This window comes from Colletotrichum destructivum, chromosome 1 (genome assembly GCF_034447905.1).
Source record: "Colletotrichum destructivum chromosome 1, complete sequence".
Lineage (NCBI taxonomy): Eukaryota > Fungi > Ascomycota > Sordariomycetes > Glomerellales > Glomerellaceae > Colletotrichum > Colletotrichum destructivum.
In genome coordinates, this window is record NC_085896.1 from 1,478,015 (window position 1) to 1,495,439 (window position 17,425).

Sequence of the window (17,425 nt, forward strand, 5' to 3'; positions counted from 1 at the left end):
CAGGTAGCCACATCTCCTAGGAGGAAAAACTTTTCCTCTTCTCAGCCACCTACACCTTGGAGGACCGCACTAATTAAGATCCCTGTTCAAGGCACCTGACAGCGCGACCCGTTCGCTACTGCCTCCCAGTGGCGTCATCGTTTTGGGAAGCAGCTCGCTTGTTATCTTCAGATCTCGACGCGCCTGCTGCCTGTTGCCTCACTACTACTCGAGGTGAGTCATATTGTCATCAACCTATCTACACACAGGAAGTTTCGAACCTGGCTGGCTCTTTGCAATCTCCCCATCTTCGAGTCTCTCACTCACAGCAGCAGGTCTTGCCTGCTCGTACCCGCCTGACCGCATCATCTTTTTTTCTTACCTCATTCTGAACTCATTTGCACCCTCCAGGCAAAATCGCTTCATCTTCAGATCAGATATTTCATATGATGACCATTCAATCAAAAAAGCCCTCAGTACCACCTCGATCCTAAAGGCATCATCTCGCAACTCCTGGTATGAATCTGTGAAAGACTGAGAATCGGTTCTTGCAATGGCATCCAACAAGGAAAGCATTCAGGGTGGTGGCGAGTCTGGAGATGAAAGGGGCAGCAGGGCTGGCGCCGTCAAAGACAATATCAAAGATGCAAAGGAACCTCACCTAGGCGACCATTCCGACGAGGCAGCATTCCTTCGAAATATCACTGCTGACATCCGGGACCAAGATGATCTGGAGCGTGACATCACCACACAGGCCAACGTTGCCTTGATTGAAGCAGAAGACAAGAAGGACAAGCAGCGCATCGAGAAACTGGAGTTAAACAAAGAAAAGCTCGAGGTCAAGAGAACCGAACAGCAAAAGAAACTGGAGGGAGCTCGTCGTAACCCATACCAGTCGCGGACAATTCAGAAGGAAATCGACAAGCTTGACCTTGAGATTGACGGCGTCATCAACGACATTGCCGACTGCCAAGCCCGCATCGATGCAAGGCAAGAGGAGGTTGCAGTTATCGAAGATCCTGTTAAGAGCAAGTCCCGAAGACTCCCGGGCGAGTCGAACCGAGAGTTCCTCGTCCGAACTGGAAAGATCACACCATTCGCCAACATTGGTGGCGAGCGGCCGGTTGGGTTCGAAGGCGATCTTGCGGATGTCCTCGTCGAGGCCGAGGAAGATGCGGCAGCGGAGGAATTCCAGAGCGATGACGAAGAGCCCAAGTCTCACCAAGTGCTGCGGATGCCCGGGTTTACAGAGCAGCCCGAGACCGCGCTCGCTCCTGTTGAGAGCGAATTCTCTCTGCGCCCGAGAAAGAAGCGCAAGACGGAAGAGGATGCATCTTCCGACGATTTTGATCCGGCGGCCGCCAGTTCGCCAGAGAGTCAGTACGCATCCGACACGAGCGAGGAAGAGGCGACTGGCCGCAAGCGAAAGAAGGGCAAGGCGAAGAAGAAGTCCGCAGACGCCACAGTCACCGTTGGTGGCACAAAGGTAGATTTGAGCAGCGTTGATGACGGAAACGAGGCAGTGTACCAAGCACGTCTTGCCGATTGGGTCAGAAGACGCAGTAGAGCACGCCAACATCGAACTGGTGTTGACGGAGAGCCTGCGGCTGAGGATGACGGCGAAGAAGAGTGGTTCAAGCCTTCGCCTGACCATCCAGATCACGAATTCGGTAACAACCTGAGGCTCCCTGGGGATATTCATCCGTCACTCTTCGCCTATCAGAAGACCGGTATCCACTGGCTTGCAGAGCTCTATGAGCAGGGTGTTGGCGGCATCATCGGTGACGAGATGGGATTGGGAAAGACAGGTAATTTTCCAACGCACATTGCTGCGAGCACCAAACGCTAACTCGGTTGATAGTGCAGGCAATCGCATTCGTTGCGGCGCTGCACTACAGCAAGAAGCTTGACAAGCCCGTCATTGTCGTCGTCCCTGCGACAGTGATGCAGCAGTGGGTCAACGAGTTTCACCGATGGTGGCCGGCCTTGCGAGTGTCGATTCTACACTCGTCAGGCAGCGGCATGGTGAACGTGAATGAGGATGATGACGATGAATCCCACTACAGGAGTGGCAGGAATGGCGCTGCGGCGCATCAGATCGTCAAGCGCGTTGTCAAGCATGGTCATGTCCTGGTCACCACCTACGCCGGTTTGCAGTCCTACGAGGACGATCTTTTGTCTCAGGAATGGGGATATGCGATCCTCGATGAAGGTCACAAGATCCGGAACCCGAACGCAGAGGTCACCATTGCATGCAAGAAGCTCAACACCCCGCATCGATTGATTCTCTCTGGCACACCTATCCAGAACAATTTGGTCGAGCTTTGGTCACTGTTCGATTTCATCTTTCCCATGCGACTGGGCACGCTCGTGAACTTCAGACATCAGTTCGAGATGCCCATCCGTATGGGCGGCCACGCGAATGCGACCAACCTCGCGGTTTTGACGGCCGAGAAGTGCGCGACGACCCTCAAAGAGACCATCAGCCAATACCTTCTCCAGCGACTTAAGACCGACGTTGCGTCGGATTTGCCAGAGAAGACCGAGCAGGTGCTCTTCTGTAAGCTGACCCCGGAGCAAAACGAAGAGTACGTCAGGTTCATCCACTCCGATGCCGTCTCCCAGATCATGGCCAGAAAAAGACAAGCTCTGTACGGCATCGATATTCTGCGGAAGATCTGCAATCATCCAGATCTCGTCAATGTGAGCAAGAAGAGCCAGCCGGGCTATGATTGGGGAAGCCCCAGAAGATCCGGCAAGTTACAGATGGTGGGCGAACTCCTCCCGATGTGGAAACGCTTCGGGCACAAGACACTCTTGTTCTCCCAAACCAAGATCATGCTTAACATTCTTCAAGAGTTTATTGGGAAGATGGAGGGCATGAGCTACCTTCGAATGGATGGCGAAGTGGCTGTAGAAAAGAGACAGGCCTTGATTGACCGATTCAACAACGACCCGTCGATTGACGTCTTTCTCCTCACTACCAAGACAGGCGGGCTGGGTGTTAACCTGACTGGAGCAACCAGGATCGTCATATACGACCCTGACTGGAATCCGTCAACGGATTTGCAGGCCAGAGAGAGAGCCTGGCGACTGGGCCAGACAAAACCTGTCGCGATTTATAGACTGATGACATCGGGCACCATAGAGGAGAAGATCTATCACCGTCAGATCTTCAAGCAATTCATGACGAACAAGGTCCTTAAGGACCCGAAGCAGCGGGCCAACTTCGACCTATCCGACCTCTACGACCTCTTCAGCTTCGGCGACAACAGCCATAGTATGGCGAGCGCCAACAGAAGCAAAGTGTTCGAGGGTGCCGAGGTCAAATTTGGCCAGCCGGAAGCCAACAACAAGCGGGAGAAGCCCTCCAAGAACGCGGTCCCCATCTCCTCCGTCAAGGCCGACGACGAGGTTGACGCAGTCCGCAAACTTGCCGGCGTCGCCGGGATGGAGGAGTTCACCGAGGACAAGGCTCCCGAAGACGAGAAACGCATCACAGAAAGCCTCTTTTCCCGGACCGTCGAGAGCGCCTATGAGCATGACCAGATTATGAATGGCAAGAAACGGGTGCAGGCGGATCCGGCGATGAACCAGCGAGAAGCGGGCAGGGTTGCCGCACAGGCGGCTGCTGCTCTTCGACAGGCGGGCGAGGTGGCGCGTCGCACGCCCATCGGCACCGTCACCTGGACCGGCGAGGTCGGTGAAGCCGGCCGTCCCGTTGCGCAGCGTCGACGCGGAGGAGCCAGCTCCTCAACCATCCTGTCTTCATTGGCCGACCGCCAGGGACTCAGCCGGCCGGCCAGCGGGCCAAGTTCGCGATCGGGCACTCCCGGCGGCGTGGACAAGAATCTCAAAGAGAAGGACTTCATTCCTTTAATCCAGACTTTCATCAGGCGGCAAGGAGGCAAGGCGCCTTCCAAAATGGTGGTGGATCACTTTAACCCCTACTGCCAGAAGCCGAAGCAAATCGAGGAGTTCAAGAGTGCCCTGGCCAAGGTGGCCATGTTGAGCAAGTCTGGCGGCACTGGAAGGGGCATTTGGAATTTGAGGCCTGCTTACAAGTAGCAGCCGGGTGGCATTATGTGAAGCAGGGTAGATTCGGGGAGGGGGCATTGGGCAAGCATCAGCGTTTTAAGGGATTTGCTTTCAAGACAGGCGCAGGATCGGAACAGGGCGACTGAGAGAGAACAGAGGATAACGTGGGTTGAAGATACCCCCCCAGTCGTGAGAGCGAAATTACAGCAGCAAGCATACACAACGCGCAGCACTTGGTTTTCCTAGAACCACGAAGTACTTAAATCTGATTTTTACGTCACTTCTCACATGGCGCATCTGGAACGTGTGCACAATTTGTCGGAGGGGTTCAGGAGCTACTCTTCAGTTCAGGCCATATATGGCGAGTTTCTATTCTGTCTACGATAGATACTGTCGCCCGCAGCAGACGGCACGCCACAGCACGTAGATTGGGGACCAGGCTAAGTAGCCGTTCCCCGCGTTTTTCGCAATGCCACCCAGAAACCAAGTAACGAGCACTCCTGTCCCGAGACCACCCAGGCCAACAACCATGTGATGTAGTGTTGGAGCATACCGGGCGCTCAGAGACGGCGACCACGGCGACCACCCTTTCTGCGGGTAGAGTCGGAGGGCGTGGGGGTAACGTCCTCAATACGGCCGATCTTCATGCCGGAACGGGCCAGGGCACGGAGAGCAGACTGGGCACCGGGGCCGGGGGTCTTGGTGCCGTTACCTGCGAAACATTGATCAGCGAGGATGCTCGATGACACGCAGAAGAGAGGAGAAATCTTGACTTACCACCGGTGGCACGGATCTTGATGTGGAGGGCAGTGATGCCAAGCTCCTTGCAGCGGGTAGCGACGTCCTGGGCAGCCAACATGGCGGCGTAGGGGGAGGACTCGTCACGGTCGGCCTTGACCTTCATACCACCAGTGACACGGCAGATGGTCTCACGGCCGCTGGAATCACCCAGTTAGCCATTTTGTCCATCGAGCTTCATGTTTTGATCCTTCGGCGCAAGCCCACGAGGGGCAGTCGATGGCGAGGGGCAAACAGGAGGTGAGACCTACGAGAGATCGGTGACGTGGACGAAGGTGTCGTTGAAGGAGGCGAAGATACGAGCAACGCCGAAGACGAGCTCGCCTGGCCATCGCGGGGTAGTTAGCGAAACCGCTTCACATGCATACACTCGCGACGCACTGCTCGCAGCAACGGCGACGTCACGGGTTGGTATTTGCCCAAAACTTACCCTCGCGAACCTGGGGACCCAAGGAGATGTTCTCCTGGGCGGGACGGACGGTCTTGGACTTGGGGGCCATCGTGACTGCTGGGTTTGGCGAATTGATTCCGGGTGGTGGTTAGTCGGAGGTGGTTGCGAATGAAGCTCTCTCTGCTCTCTCTCTCGGCTCGCGAATTCCCAAACGAAATTTCACAAAAGATCGGGCCCTTCCTGCACCGGTGAAAAAGTGGGAAACAATGCCCTGACGGGGGTAGGGCGGTTGCACACGGCAGAACCGCTGAGACAGGCTTAGCGTTACCAACAACCCTACCTAAGCGAGAGTTTTTTTTTCTTTGCGCTGGTGGAGAGTGCCTGGCCCCCGCCGGTCAGGATTGGGAGACGAAAATTATTTGCCTAAAAGTTCGCGATCCCGCTCCCACTCTCTCTTCCTTTTCTCCTTTCTCTCCAGCGACCAATTTTCGACGACACCCGCCGACGACCACCAAACCCGCCTTCACAATGGCCGCCGCTACGTATGTTCATCAATGCCACTGAAGTAGCAGCAGCATATTCCCCCTGCCGCATGTTCGCGATGTCTTGCAGATTGTCGTTGTCCTCTCGCTGGAGACCTTGCTTCACTTGAATGTGAATGCCTGGCTCTCAGCTCGAACCCTCCCAGACATCTCCCTTTTTCTTAGCATGACCTGGAATCATGGCTTGCGGATTGAGAGACGCTGTATGGGGTGTTGGGGTTGAACGGTCACTCGTTCTCCCTAAAAATCATATGCCGCATGATGGCTTCCCCGGGCTACGCTGAAAGGGCGATCTTGGGTAGCATCAACATCTGCGTGCAACTCTTCTTGAACACTTGAAATCACCCGTGTTCAAGGTGTTGTCGGATGAGATTAAAGCTTTGGGCATTGTCGCTCCTCGCGAGCTCAATGCATCCTCACATGGCCAATCTCACCGATCAAAATCATCACTTCGAGTTAGCCATAGCGAGAATGTCGCGCTTCAGCTACAATTCTCGCACCGGCGCTCTACCCATGCTGCTTGCAGTATGTCGGACTGCGTACTAATCTGATTTGCATCTGCAGTTCCGTCCCCACCTCCAACCAGGTTCTGGTTCCCGAGACCCTTCTCAAGAAGCGCAAGTCTCAGGAGAAGGCTCGCGCCGAGCGTAACTCTGCCACCGAGAAGCGCAAGGCCGTAAGTTTACCTACATTTTTTTATTCCCCTTCCCCCCCGCCTACATGATGCATAACATACCTTCACGACTAGACTACGGTCGATGCTGTTGGAATTAACCTTCTTTCGGGTCTGACACTTGACGGATCAAATACTTCTACACATGAACACTTGGATTCTTGAAACAGTTGACTGACATTGTTTCAACTAGGACAACAAGGAGAAGCGCAAGGTCATCTTCAAGCGCGCCGAGAAGTACATCACCGAGTACCGTGATGCCGAGCGCGAGAAGATCCGTCTCTCCCGCGTCGCCCGCGAGAACGACTCCGCCTACGTTCCCGCCGAGGCCAAGCTGATCTTCCTCATCCGCATCAAGGGTATCAACAAGATCGCCCCCAAGCCCCGCAAGATCCTCCAGCTTCTCCGTCTCCTCCAGATCAACAACGGAGTTTTCATCAAGATCACCAAGGCCACCACCGAGATGATCAAGATCATCGAGCCGTGGGTTGCCTACGGTTACCCCAACCTGAAGTCCATCAAGGAGCTCGTCTACAAGCGCGGTTACGGAAAGGTCAACAAGCAGCGTGTTGCCCTCACCGACAACGCCATCATCGAGGAGAACCTCGGCAAGTACGGCATTGTCTGCATGGAGGACCTGATCCACGAGATCTACACCGTTGGCCCCAACTTCAAGCAGGCCTCCAACTTCCTCTGGCCCTTCAAGCTCTCCAACCCCACTGGTGGCTTCCGCCCCCGCAAGTTCAAGCACTTCATCGAGGGTGGTGACCTTGGCAACCGCGAGGACAAGATCAACGCTCTCATCCGCCAGATGAACTAAGTTCTTCTCGGTTGGTATGTGGCTTTTTGATCAACGAAAATGGGGGTTTGGCAGGCTTAGTTACTCGGGTTTCGGCAGGTTGAGAATACCAAGGGTTCATTACATGATTGGCACGGTTGCACGGCGTTGATAACCACAAGAGGGAATTTGTGTGAATTGATCATTATGACGACCAATCCGGGTTCCTCCTGCATGTTCTATGAGTAGCAATGCAAGCCTCTTCTGAGAGTTGTATTATGTCTTGTGTGAAATGTGTATATGTCCCAGTAAATGCCGTTGGCGAGTGCTCTTCCCTCAAATGCGCTGGCCTAGTATTGTACAAATTGTGTCTTGTCTTGTGTCTTGTCTCACAAACCTGGTGCTCGTACCCCTCTGCTGAGTCATTCAAATCTTGATATCAAAGCTGGTCCCACACCCGCAGCTGCTCGACGCATACGGGTTGTCCGTGATCTTGAACTGAGACCCGATGAGCTCCATCGTGAAGTCTACCTTGCTGCCCTTCAAAAGATCCAGCGACGGCTCGTCGATCACCACCTTGGGGCCCTCGAACGACGCCCCGGACAGGTCAGCATCAGCGGGCAGGTACTGGAACACGGTATCATCCTCCCCCACCGCCTTGGACCAGTCCTCGGAGCCCTCGCCGCTCTCGGGCAGCGTAATTAGGCTCATGAGGTACTGGAAGCCGTGGCAGCCGCCGCTCTCGACCTGTATTCTCAGTGCGAGGTTGGGGTTGTTGTCCTTTTTCATGATGTCCGATAGACGCTGCATCGACCGTGATTAGTCCCATGAAATGCCCCACGCCGTTGTGTCAGACGCCTTTGTCTGCCCGGGTGTCGCGTACCTTGCCTGCCCTGTCCGTGATTTCAAGCTTCATCTCCTGTCCGTCCTCGTCCTTCTTCGGATTCCATGCGCATCTCGTTTGCCTCCGTGTTGCGGAAGCCGTGAAGGCCCGGACCTGCAGCTGCACCGTCCTTCGGGTATATCTCTGTTGAGACGAGTCTCGCTGTAAGAGAGCCTTGGAGCTGTATTTGCGGCTGGCGCCGAAGCCAGCTGGCGCGGTCGCAGTGGTGGTGGCGGGCTTCCACCTCGGGACGAGGACCGAAAGGATCGGGGCCGGGGCGTTGATGGCCGGTGTCGTGCGGCGCGCGAGCTGGACGAAGATGTTTGCGCTCGAAGTCGCATGTACGCATCGTAAGGGAGGGGGCATTTTGTAGTGAAGCTGGTGATGCGACGGCGAGATTTTCAGATTCAGACAAAAAGTACGGCAATAGAGAATATTGTAGATGCTGGTTTTCGGGAATCCGTAGCCTATGATGTAAAAGGTGGTGGGCGGTAGGTGGCGGCAATTGCTTGGAGCTGGGTATTAGTCAGCTTATGAGTCCGATGACCGCTGTCCAATGGGTGTTTACGCATTTCAACTCATCACCATTTCTGCTCAGAGAAACCCCTCTGTTGCACGGCTATCGTAGTACAAGCAGGAGACTTACTTCTATTGACCTTTTGCATCTGACATGTTTTGGCGTTGGCATTGTGTCGGTCTAATCAACTTGGGTCGATGACCGGCTTGGTCGTCCAGTTGATCGGATTGGGGTCCTCGGAGCAGTGGAGACTGTTGCAGCGGCATCCGTAATCGCCGAGATGCCAGATAGTGTCCGGAGCCGACATTACCAAATCGTCCACTGTTTGTACGTTGAGAAAACGCCGTAAGTGACTTGGCCTGGTCCTTCGGCTGTGTTTCCGCAACCCGCACCACGCCGCGCAGTAATAACAGTCTGTTGTGGCCGACACAAATTTTACTCTCGTTATTCAAGGAGACTCAGCCACGCAAAAATAGCTGTGGTGATACTTCAACACCTAAACTCTTTCATTCAAGCGAGTTAGTGCATTGCTGGGTGATGGGTTTGAATCGTCGGTGATGAATGCTACCTTTCATATGAGCGTCCAGCGATCAACACTACGTCAACACAAACGTGGTTACACATCCCGATGCTTCGCCTCAAATCAAATTGCAATATTTTGCTTCTCTGAAACAGAAACAAAGAGACACCTCCTGTTGTATACTGGCCGGGTGAGTAAGACACCTACACTCCGATTATTGGAAGTGAAATGTTCTCATGTGGTTCATTGCGATTACAGGCTGTCAATGTGAACGCTAGAATGAGACAAGGCGCAATAGGCCTCGCTCCTACCTCGGTTTGGCCTTCCTGAACGAAACTGGTTTGGGTGGCAGGAGACTGCGATGAGATGAAACCAAACTGAAAATGCAGCCTGCAAAGTGTTTTTGAAATTCTTAAGCTGGCTTCGTGCATCGTCCTCGGTGGGCAAACCCAAGCCGTACAACGACACCTAGAACTATTTCTCAACAACCACCTACAAAGCCCTACAGCAGATACTTACTCCTTCTCTGATCTAATGACGTCCGTCGTTCGCGAACTTGGTCTTACCAGCAGCTTTCAGAAGACGCGCCACTGCACGGCGAGGCCACAACTTGACCGCGGTGGACTCAATGCTCTCCAGCCTGGTAGTACAACAGACATCTCAAGCTTCATGAAGCGTGCGGAGCATGCTGTCACCAGCAGGGGTCACCATCACAATTACAGAGCTACACCCGAGCCTTTGTCGTTTCCTTACGAAGCGACACCGCTGGAAGTTTTCGCCCTTGCCTTCGCTGTCTTCGCTGTTATCTGCATTTTGGGCTTCATGGTCATGATCGCCATCAAGATGAGGCGTTCCCGGGCACAGCACCAATCCCACAGCTTCCCTGACCCTTGCGACACGAGCCATGGAGGCTCCGAGAATTCAAACGAAGTACTCATCAACAGCGTGGAGCAGCGATATAACTTCGTGCCGGGACAGAATAGAAACGTGCGGTCGAACTGGGGGGGAAGCAACGAAGATGTTCTAGCACCCAAACATATCTTCAGACACTGGAGAGAGGCCGACGCCGGTCGTGAGGGTGTTGCCGAAAAGCTAGGCGCTGATAGTTCATCGACTGGACTTTGGATTGATCCCTCGATGGACGCAGAGAAATCCTCATTAGCCGGCAACCAAGAAAGGACAACATCCGTATCAGGAAACGGCGCCGCGCAATTCGGCCGGAGAGCATCGCGACCGTTCAACAACAACGATGCAGACGCAAACTCGCGGAACACATACTGCCGACTGTAGCTGCAATAGGCAAGCTCACGACATGGCCGGACTGTTAGACAGACAAATAAAAAAGACTCTATTCCCTCGCTCATCTCCCGTCCTAATCTAGGTTTGCCGGCTCCTCAAGGTGATCGCATGGGGGGCCCGCCGGCTTCAGACTCCCTAGCGAGTCTCACGTGCGTGTGACGTAGTATGTTTTTACAGCTGTGATCCGTCAGATCCGGATGGCGTCGTTTATCGGCTCGACGTTTCGGACATCCTATGCCTGCTTCCTGATCTCTCTGGCCGCCTGCTTCAGGCTGGAGTTGCACTCCTCATATGCGCGTCCGGCTCCGAAACCAACACCAACGAACGCGGGCCACGCTCTGCGCTTGAACAGGAGGACTGAGAAGACGACGCCGAAGCCGAGGCCGAGGGTAGACTTGACGAGGAGGTTGGAGAGGCAGTGATCCCACTAGAGTCTCGTTAGAGGTGCTATGCTGAATACAGGGAACCTTGGCGGCTGGGGAGAGCTACCTTCTCGTTGAGAAGTGCCTCACTGACGGGGCGCGCCACGGCGCTCGGGGGAGGGGAAACGGAGGTGTCTGACATGGTCGCCGATACCCTGGGGAGCTTCTCGTCAGCGTCAATGGGCCAAGGGGGAGACATGAAGGCATCACTCACACAATTGACTCGATGCGCAATGGTGTTGTCGAGGTCGGAGCTTCAGCTGTTGGAATTGGACCAAGTGATGTTTTCGGAGAGTCCCGGCAAATTGATGATGAACACCCGAGGGCGGTCTGTCTCGGTGTGCTATTCGGTGACCGCATCCGAGCGGGTGGGGCGGCAGAATCCCGAAATTTTGGGAAAGCTCCAGCCAGGAATCGCGGGGAGTCGCTGCGACTTACACCTGGTTGCATTTGAAAGATCTGCACGTCTTTTGAAACAACTCGAGGTCGGCTGCCTACCATGGATGTTGAAATGACCGACGCAAGCACAGGCCGGCCTTATGAGACCATCGTACGTCCAGAATCCCGGGATCTTTAACTCCCACACACACCCTACTAACCACTATCTAAGATGTCGGATAGAGACTTGGTAAAGACCGTGCGATCCCTCGACCAGACTGGCCCCGGAGCCAATGGCGAAAATATCGACCGGGTTTGGAAGCAGCTCACTTCGGCCAAACAGAGTCCTTTCTCTGCAGCTGAAGAGAGCGTTCTCCGATGGCTCCTCAAAGTCATGAAAACGAACAACGACGAAGCCGAGACGATCCGACGATTCCCTCTGACCTGGCGCATACTCGGCTGCGCATTCCAAAGAATACCACTCTTCTCCCTCGCAAAGTCCCTCGCCGACCGAAAGTTCATGGCTGTCCTGCAGCAAACACTCAAGGGTGTTGCAAAGCCCAGCACCGAGTCCGAGAAGACGTCGGATTCGAAGTCGAAGAAGAGGAAGAGGACAAGCACCGCGGCATTCCAGCTACACGCCCTCAAATCTTTCGAAGGCTGCTTGGAAACGGGTGAAGCTGTCTTCTGCGCATTGAAGATCCTCTTGGCACGTCTGGACCCGGCGGCGCAATGGTCCGTCCACGACAGGATGGGGGCTGAACACATCAAGGCCCTCTTTGCGCAACCCGCGACTGATGCGGTAGAATATCTCGGACCGCTTCTTTTGATTTGCGACTCTTCCCTGGCAGTGTCAGACCCCGAGATATTTGAGGCGCAGGAGTCGTGGGTCAGGGTCTTTTTTTCCGCTTGGGAATTGCATCTCCAGGGGAGCGCCGATGCGCTTGAAGTAGCGACGCACTTCTCGCGCACGTCGTTCTCCATTCTCGGCAAGATAAAGCAACGGCAAGATGTTGAGGACTCTGTGGCCCGGCTATGGACCCGAGACCTCGACAGATTTCTGCAGCGTAACCTGGTTCTGCCGGCAAGGTCGGCCTACCTGAACAGAAGCGACCTCGAGGTCGTCATTCGTGCCTTTGGGATGGTGAAGAGCAACGCCTCAGCCTCCGTGCCCATTCTATACAGCATGGTATCAGCTGCACCGAGGGTTATTGGTGGACTTACCACGGCCAAGGCCCAGGATGCCTGGATGCAGGAGGTTTTCAAGATGTCTGAGCGAATGATCAAGCAACTGTCCAGCGACGAAAAGTCGCAGGCAATGAGCGCGGTTCTCGAGGAAGCGATCACGAACAAGTCCCGCATCGCTCTGGATGACCTCCGTATGGTCTGCAACAATTACGCAATTGCCGGCAGTCCTAGCGAAACCGACTGGCGTCTCCTTTCACTCGTTGCCAAATGCGATGCGGATGTCTTTTTGCAGTCCGAAGAGGGCCTGCAACTATTTGACCAATTGTGTGACAGAATCACCGCAGCTGGAGCGGAGGCTGACGAGGCGACTATGCGTGACCTCATCGAGTCCTTAATCACCGGCTTCGAAAACGCTCGTGACCTGTCGACGTTCTTGCAGAAGTGGTTCGCCCAACTTTCCAAGTTTGAAGACAAGGCGCTGCGCTTCGGAGACCGGCCGGTGTGGTTCACCAGGGTGCATCGCAACCCAACGCTTATCGGCGGTATCGAGAAGTCTTTGACTACCAAGCAAATTGTCAGCTTGCTGCAGTGGGTCGAAAGCCATGAGAACCTCCGACCGGCAGCAGTGCTCATATTCCTCAACACCATCGCATCCGCCATCACCAAAGACGATTTTGCAGATGCTGTCGGCACCCAGCTCTCAGATCTCGCGCTGAAGGTCTGGTCGTCCAGCAAGACTCCCTCCGATATCCGTTCTCTGCGATGGAGGATCGTTTCCAAGACGGTTTCGTGGCTCGACTACGAACGAGCCACCGCCCTCTGGGACAGGGTTCAGGCCGACCTGACAAAAGCACTACAAAAGGCCAAGTTCGACGACGAAGACACTTGCGAAGCTCTGGAATGCGCATACTACTTCTGGTTGGCCATGTACCCAGATGGCCGCGATCAGACCGGTCTTGCTTCACTGCTGTCATCTTTCATCGAGAGGCTGTTGAAGAAGGTGAAGTTTGAAGATCTTCAAGGGTTGTTCGGTGCCCCTGGCCTCTCGAGCATAGACACCTCCAACGTTCCCAGGTTCTGCTCGGAGTTTCCCCTTGCCGCTTCGAGGCTCGTGGCTTTGCTTGCCAAATCCTCAGGCGCTTTGCCCGATTATCTGCAGCGGATATTGAGCGAGAAGGTTACCCAGAACAGCAAAACACAGCTGGCAAACGTTTTCCATGCCGTAGCATCAAACGAGAACAACCTCTGCAACAGAAAGCTTGCTGGCGGGGTGGTCGATTACGCCATTGAAATCCTCATGAACATCTCCGGCAAATCATTCCCCTGGACTGAGGAGCGGAGTAGGGTTATAATGGTTGAGCTGTCAAGAATGCCAGATGAATCTATCACGAGGCAGCAGAGGGAACGCCTTATGGGAATCCTGGTCCCCAAGGTCCAAGCGGCAGAGAAGATTGAACTTCCAAACTGGCATCTGGTTCTGGGATTGTTGGTGAAGATCATGCGGCGCCCAACTTTCTACCCGAGTATGTCATTCTCTGACCTTCAGGACATTGCAAACTCGTTGGCGCCGCTATGCGACGGGAGCGACTCTGCGACGGCTCTCGGGCTGTCCCAGCTTCTGTACCAACTGGTGACAGCGACTGCACGTCAAATGAACGACCACCAGGAATGGCGTACACAATATTTCGGAAAGGTTTCGACGCTCTTGAAGGATCTTGCGGGCGACGGCTCTTGTGTGCAAATGACTTTGCTCAAAGCGCTGCTCGTCGTGGTACTCCCCGAGGCTGGTTCGAAGGAGAAGGTTGCTGTCTTTGATATTGGCGAGACGGCGTTGGCCTTGGGAAGCCTCATTCAAGACACATTGAGCGGCTTCGCCAAGGCGTGGCGCAAACAGAAGGTTGACAAGACCTTGGTCAACCGCGTGCTGATTGCACTTGACGCAGCTGAGGCTCTTCCAGAAGCTGTCGTCGAACAGCTGAAGGTCAAGGTTTTGCAACTGGAGGAGTCCAGTCAACAGGCCATCTCCAGCGGCTATTTTAGCGGCTGGAAGCTGCAGTCGTTCCTCATCAAACGTTTCCCATCCAAGGTGGCCAATCCTCGACCGACGTCGTTTGGGCAGCTTTTTAGCAGCACCTCGTCCGCGCCGTTGCCCAGTGGTCCAGCCCCGGACCCGCTCGCTGACTTCAACCGACAAACTGTACTTGAAGATACTGTCGATGCGGCTATGGCTGGCCTTGACTACAACGGCAAGGTCCAGTACGTCCAGAATCTCCTCGCCGGCGTCCAGACAGACGCTGCCTCCCAGGCCGGCCCTTCTTCTGAGGGTCAGCTTTTGGCCATCCATCGGGTAGTGTCGCAAATGACGGGTAGGTCTTCAATCCCCTTCGCGTCGCTTAGACAAGCACTGATAAGCAATCCAGAAGCTCCCGCCGGCCTCGAGAAGTGCAAGACCTTCGACCTGGCCACGGCCCATGGCACGCTAATCAGGTATCTGGCTCAGACAAAGACTGTCCGCGAGTTCGTCAGGACCGCCGAGGTTCTCCAGCAGCTCCTCGACGTCAAGTCGAACGCCATGACTCAGTGGAACATTGAGGCAACCCTGAGCACAGTCGCCGTGATTGTCGCCGACGACCCCGGTCACCTCCTCGTGGCCTCCTCGAGCGTGTACCAGTGGCTCTGCAAGCTCATGGAGGTGATCATCAAGAAGCACCGCCTTCGCCTCGAGGGCCACTACCACATCCTCGTTACGACCCTCGAGGCACTTCTCGGCGCCCTCACCCACCCGTCGTCATCGGCACAGCACAAGGCATCCGCGTCTGTCCGCGCCAAGCATGCGGCGCAATTCACGCGCCTCGTCACTCTTATCTGCGAGCCTGCGGCAGCGGCCGTTTCGCGTGTGCAGCACTTGAGCGCTCTCGATTCGGCAACAGACGCGGCCAAGCGGTCCGCCGGCCGGCACATGTACCTCGTCCTTATGGCGTATGTCAAGATGCAACTGGACGTTGACGTGCCGCGAGATGTTCGCGAGTCGCTGGAGCCCGGGATGAACTCCATCTTCAACATCACGCCGCTCGAGGTGAGGAAGATCCTCAACGACAGCATGGATACCAGCGGAAGGGCTATTTTGAGAGAGATGTACAAGAGATACACCAAGTTTGGCAAGTGGAGCGGTGTATAAGAGAGTGCGTGGGTGCGTGGAGACCGTGTACAAGATACCCTAGATATAATACGGCATTTCTGGCAATGTTTACATGATCAAGTTCAAGCATCGTGGGTTTTGCAAGACGAAAGGGCTCAGTTCTTGGCGGTGTGTCCATGCCACCCGTAAGTAGCATCTCCCGACCTTGGTAACGTGGCTGCAGGCCAGACTTTTGCCGGCACAGGGACGGGTCTTTGCCTAATGAGTCTAAGACGAAACGCCTTAATGGCGTCCTGTATGGATTGCCGATGCCCATGGGTTCGTTGGTTTCTGGCCTTGGTGGGCTTCACAGAGTCGAGAGGACAGACTCGAGTGTCCAAGGGTCCTGATGCATGCTACGAGTGGTCAACGTCTCGTCTCCGATGCATTGCTTAGAGAGTAACGACACATCGCTTGCTAGGACAAAAGACCTCTCTACCACAAAAACCATTTCCATTGGTTCTTAATCGTTGGCATGTGTGCGTGTCTGTGGCTTGTTGTCGCCCGAGTAGGTAGCAAATGGAGAGAGGGGTTCGGACCGGGTGGGGCCGGATATTGACAACCCGTCCTCACGCCTTCGATTTCGACTTTCCATAGGTAGCCGGGTGACCATGCTTCTTGCCATAGTTTCTACACTGCCTCAACAGATCGGGCAGCATAAACACCCAAACCCAGGAGGTGACCCAGATCATGAAGGTGTCGAGCACCCAGTTGTTTCGCAAAGAGCCGCCAAGGCCGCTCCACTTCATCAAGCTGCCCAGAAACGCAACGGTGACGAAGTACTCGCCCCTCTCCAGGCCCTTGATGGACAGCCGAGCGACCTCCTCGGGCGACTGCACGGGGTCGAGCTCCTCGAGCTGATGGGTGATCTGAGGCTTGGTCTCGTTCTCCCTCTCCAGGCCGGGGCTGGTGATGGTGCCCGGGAACACGACGTGGATCTTGACGTTTTGGGGATACAGCAGGACCTCCTGGGACAGAGTGTCGGCCAGGCCGCGGATGGCCCACTTGGACCCGGCATACGGGGCGTAGCCAGCGACGGTGAAGAAGGCGACGACGCTGGTGGTCATGATCAGGTGCCTCGGCTCGTCCTCCACGGGGGCGTCGGGGGCGAGCCACTCGCGCAGGATAGCATGGGCCATCTCAGCGGTGCCGTGGAAGTTGACGTCCATGTTCTTGCGGGTCGCGGAAAAGGGTACCTCGGTGAAAAAGCCGGTGGTGGCCATGCCGGCGATGCACCAGACGATGTCCGGGCTGCGACCGCCGTTCCAGGCGGTGGCCTCGGCGACGATGGGGGCGGCATAGTTCTCGACGGCGACGTCGGCAGTCATGTACTTGAAGCGCTGGGTCTCGGGGTGCTTGGCGGCGGCCTTGAGCTCGGTAACGAGCTCCTCCAGGCGGGCGGCGTTGCGGGCGACGAGGACGAGGTTTGCGCCCTTTGCGGCGAGCTGGAGCGCAACGCTGCGGCCCATTCCCTCCGAGGCACCGGTCAAGAGGATGGTCTGGCGGAGCAGTTGAGTTAGTGGCTGGTCAATTGAAAGGCTTGGGAAGATCGGGAGGGCATCCTTACCTTGCCATCGACGGGCATGTGGTTCTTCCTGTTGAAGAGACCCATGGCGGATGCGAATAGAAGGGCAGCGAGGCCGGGTAGGGCGATCCACAGGGCCTGTGATGTGTATTCCATAGCTTGAGGGGCTGCGAAGGAAAGAAAGACCAAAGGCGCAATCGAGACAAGGCAGATGCCACTGGTCTCTGTGCTCGGCTTGGTCGGACAGTGACTTTTGGTCAAGGCATGCGATTCGCACGACGATGCAGGGTCAAGAGCACCTGCAGAGGGCCAGTTG

General features: G+C 55.3%; 8 protein-coding genes across 8 annotated transcripts; 4 read left to right on the plus strand and 4 right to left on the minus strand.

Moving 5' to 3' along the window:
- Positions 1-135: 135 nt before the first annotated feature.
- CDEST_00456 (Putative helicase, P-loop containing nucleoside triphosphate hydrolase, SNF2-like domain superfamily) lies at positions 136-4,305 on the plus strand. Its single transcript, XM_062916615.1, has 2 exons — positions 136-1,787; positions 1,841-4,305. The coding sequence occupies exons 1-2, from the start codon at positions 533-535 to the stop codon at positions 4,045-4,047; spliced, it is 3,462 nt and encodes a 1,153-aa protein (XP_062772666.1). The 5' UTR covers positions 136-532; the 3' UTR covers positions 4,048-4,305.
- A 1-nt stretch (position 4,306) lies between these two features.
- On the minus strand, positions 4,307-5,355 carry CDEST_00457 (Putative small ribosomal subunit protein uS11). The gene is made up of 4 exons (XM_062916616.1): positions 5,246-5,355; positions 5,067-5,139; positions 4,795-4,955; positions 4,307-4,729 (listed from the first exon to the last, which is right to left on the minus strand). The coding sequence occupies exons 1-4, from the start codon at positions 5,313-5,315 to the stop codon at positions 4,578-4,580; spliced, it is 456 nt and encodes a 151-aa protein (XP_062772667.1). The 5' UTR covers positions 5,316-5,355; the 3' UTR covers positions 4,307-4,577.
- Positions 5,356-5,624: 269 nt separating this feature from the next.
- Positions 5,625-7,399, plus strand: CDEST_00458 (Putative large ribosomal subunit protein uL30). The gene is made up of 3 exons (XM_062916617.1): positions 5,625-5,748; positions 6,313-6,424; positions 6,615-7,399. Exons 1-3 carry the CDS (start codon positions 5,735-5,737, stop codon positions 7,239-7,241), a joined length of 753 nt encoding a protein of 250 aa, XP_062772668.1. The 5' UTR covers positions 5,625-5,734; the 3' UTR covers positions 7,242-7,399.
- A 62-nt stretch (positions 7,400-7,461) lies between these two features.
- On the minus strand, positions 7,462-8,654 carry CDEST_00459 (Putative FeS cluster biogenesis, HesB-like domain superfamily; the record flags this gene model as incomplete). Its single annotated transcript, XM_062916618.1, has 3 exons — positions 7,462-8,003; positions 8,083-8,597; positions 8,651-8,654. The coding sequence occupies 3 exons, from the start codon at positions 8,652-8,654 to the stop codon at positions 7,626-7,628; spliced, it is 897 nt and encodes a 298-aa protein (XP_062772669.1). The 3' UTR covers positions 7,462-7,625.
- Positions 8,655-9,653: 999 nt separating this feature from the next.
- On the plus strand, positions 9,654-10,409 carry CDEST_00460 (uncharacterized protein; the record flags this gene model as incomplete). The annotated part of the gene is made up of 1 exon (XM_062916619.1): positions 9,654-10,409. One exon carries the CDS (start codon positions 9,654-9,656, stop codon positions 10,407-10,409), a length of 756 nt encoding a protein of 251 aa, XP_062772670.1.
- A 241-nt stretch (positions 10,410-10,650) lies between these two features.
- Positions 10,651-11,200, minus strand: CDEST_00461 (Putative MICOS complex subunit Mic10 protein; the record flags this gene model as incomplete). The annotated part of the gene is made up of 3 exons (XM_062916620.1): positions 10,651-10,845; positions 10,908-10,995; positions 11,055-11,200. The coding sequence occupies 3 exons, from the start codon at positions 11,198-11,200 to the stop codon at positions 10,651-10,653; spliced, it is 429 nt and encodes a 142-aa protein (XP_062772671.1).
- A 250-nt stretch (positions 11,201-11,450) lies between these two features.
- Positions 11,451-15,584, plus strand: CDEST_00462 (Putative nucleolar 27S pre-rRNA processing, Urb2/Npa2; the record flags this gene model as incomplete). Its single annotated transcript, XM_062916621.1, has 1 exon — positions 11,451-15,584. The coding sequence occupies one exon, from the start codon at positions 11,451-11,453 to the stop codon at positions 15,582-15,584; it is 4,134 nt and encodes a 1,377-aa protein (XP_062772672.1).
- Positions 15,585-16,090: 506 nt separating this feature from the next.
- On the minus strand, positions 16,091-17,414 carry CDEST_00463 (Putative short-chain dehydrogenase/reductase SDR, NAD(P)-binding domain superfamily). Its single transcript, XM_062916622.1, has 2 exons — positions 17,152-17,414; positions 16,091-17,083 (listed from the first exon to the last, which is right to left on the minus strand). The coding sequence occupies exons 1-2, from the start codon at positions 17,263-17,265 to the stop codon at positions 16,154-16,156; spliced, it is 1,044 nt and encodes a 347-aa protein (XP_062772673.1). The 5' UTR covers positions 17,266-17,414; the 3' UTR covers positions 16,091-16,153.
- Positions 17,415-17,425: the final 11 nt, after the last annotated feature.

Coding starts and splice junctions, on each gene's coding strand:
- CDEST_00456 (XM_062916615.1), top strand. CDS start 533: ATGGCATCCAACAAGGAAAGCATTCAGGGTGGTGGCGAGTCTGGAGAT. Junction 1,788..1,840: donor GATGGGATTGGGAAAGACAG/GTAATTTTCCAA, acceptor CTCGGTTGATAG/TGCAGGCAATCGCATTCGTT.
- CDEST_00458 (XM_062916617.1), top strand. Junction 6,425..6,614: donor CCACCGAGAAGCGCAAGGCC/GTAAGTTTACCT, acceptor TGTTTCAACTAG/GACAACAAGGAGAAGCGCAA.
- CDEST_00457 (XM_062916616.1), bottom strand. CDS start 5,315: ATGGCCCCCAAGTCCAAGACCGTCCGTCCCGCCCAGGAGAACATCTCC. Junction 4,956..5,066: donor GTCCACGTCACCGATCTCTC/GTAGGTCTCACC, acceptor GGGTGATTCCAG/CGGCCGTGAGACCATCTGCC. Junction 4,730..4,794: donor CAAGATCCGTGCCACCGGTG/GTAAGTCAAGAT, acceptor AATGTTTCGCAG/GTAACGGCACCAAGACCCCC.
- CDEST_00463 (XM_062916622.1), bottom strand. CDS start 17,265: ATGGAATACACATCACAGGCCCTGTGGATCGCCCTACCCGGCCTCGCT. Junction 17,084..17,151: donor ACATGCCCGTCGATGGCAAG/GTAAGGATGCCC, acceptor CTGCTCCGCCAG/ACCATCCTCTTGACCGGTGC.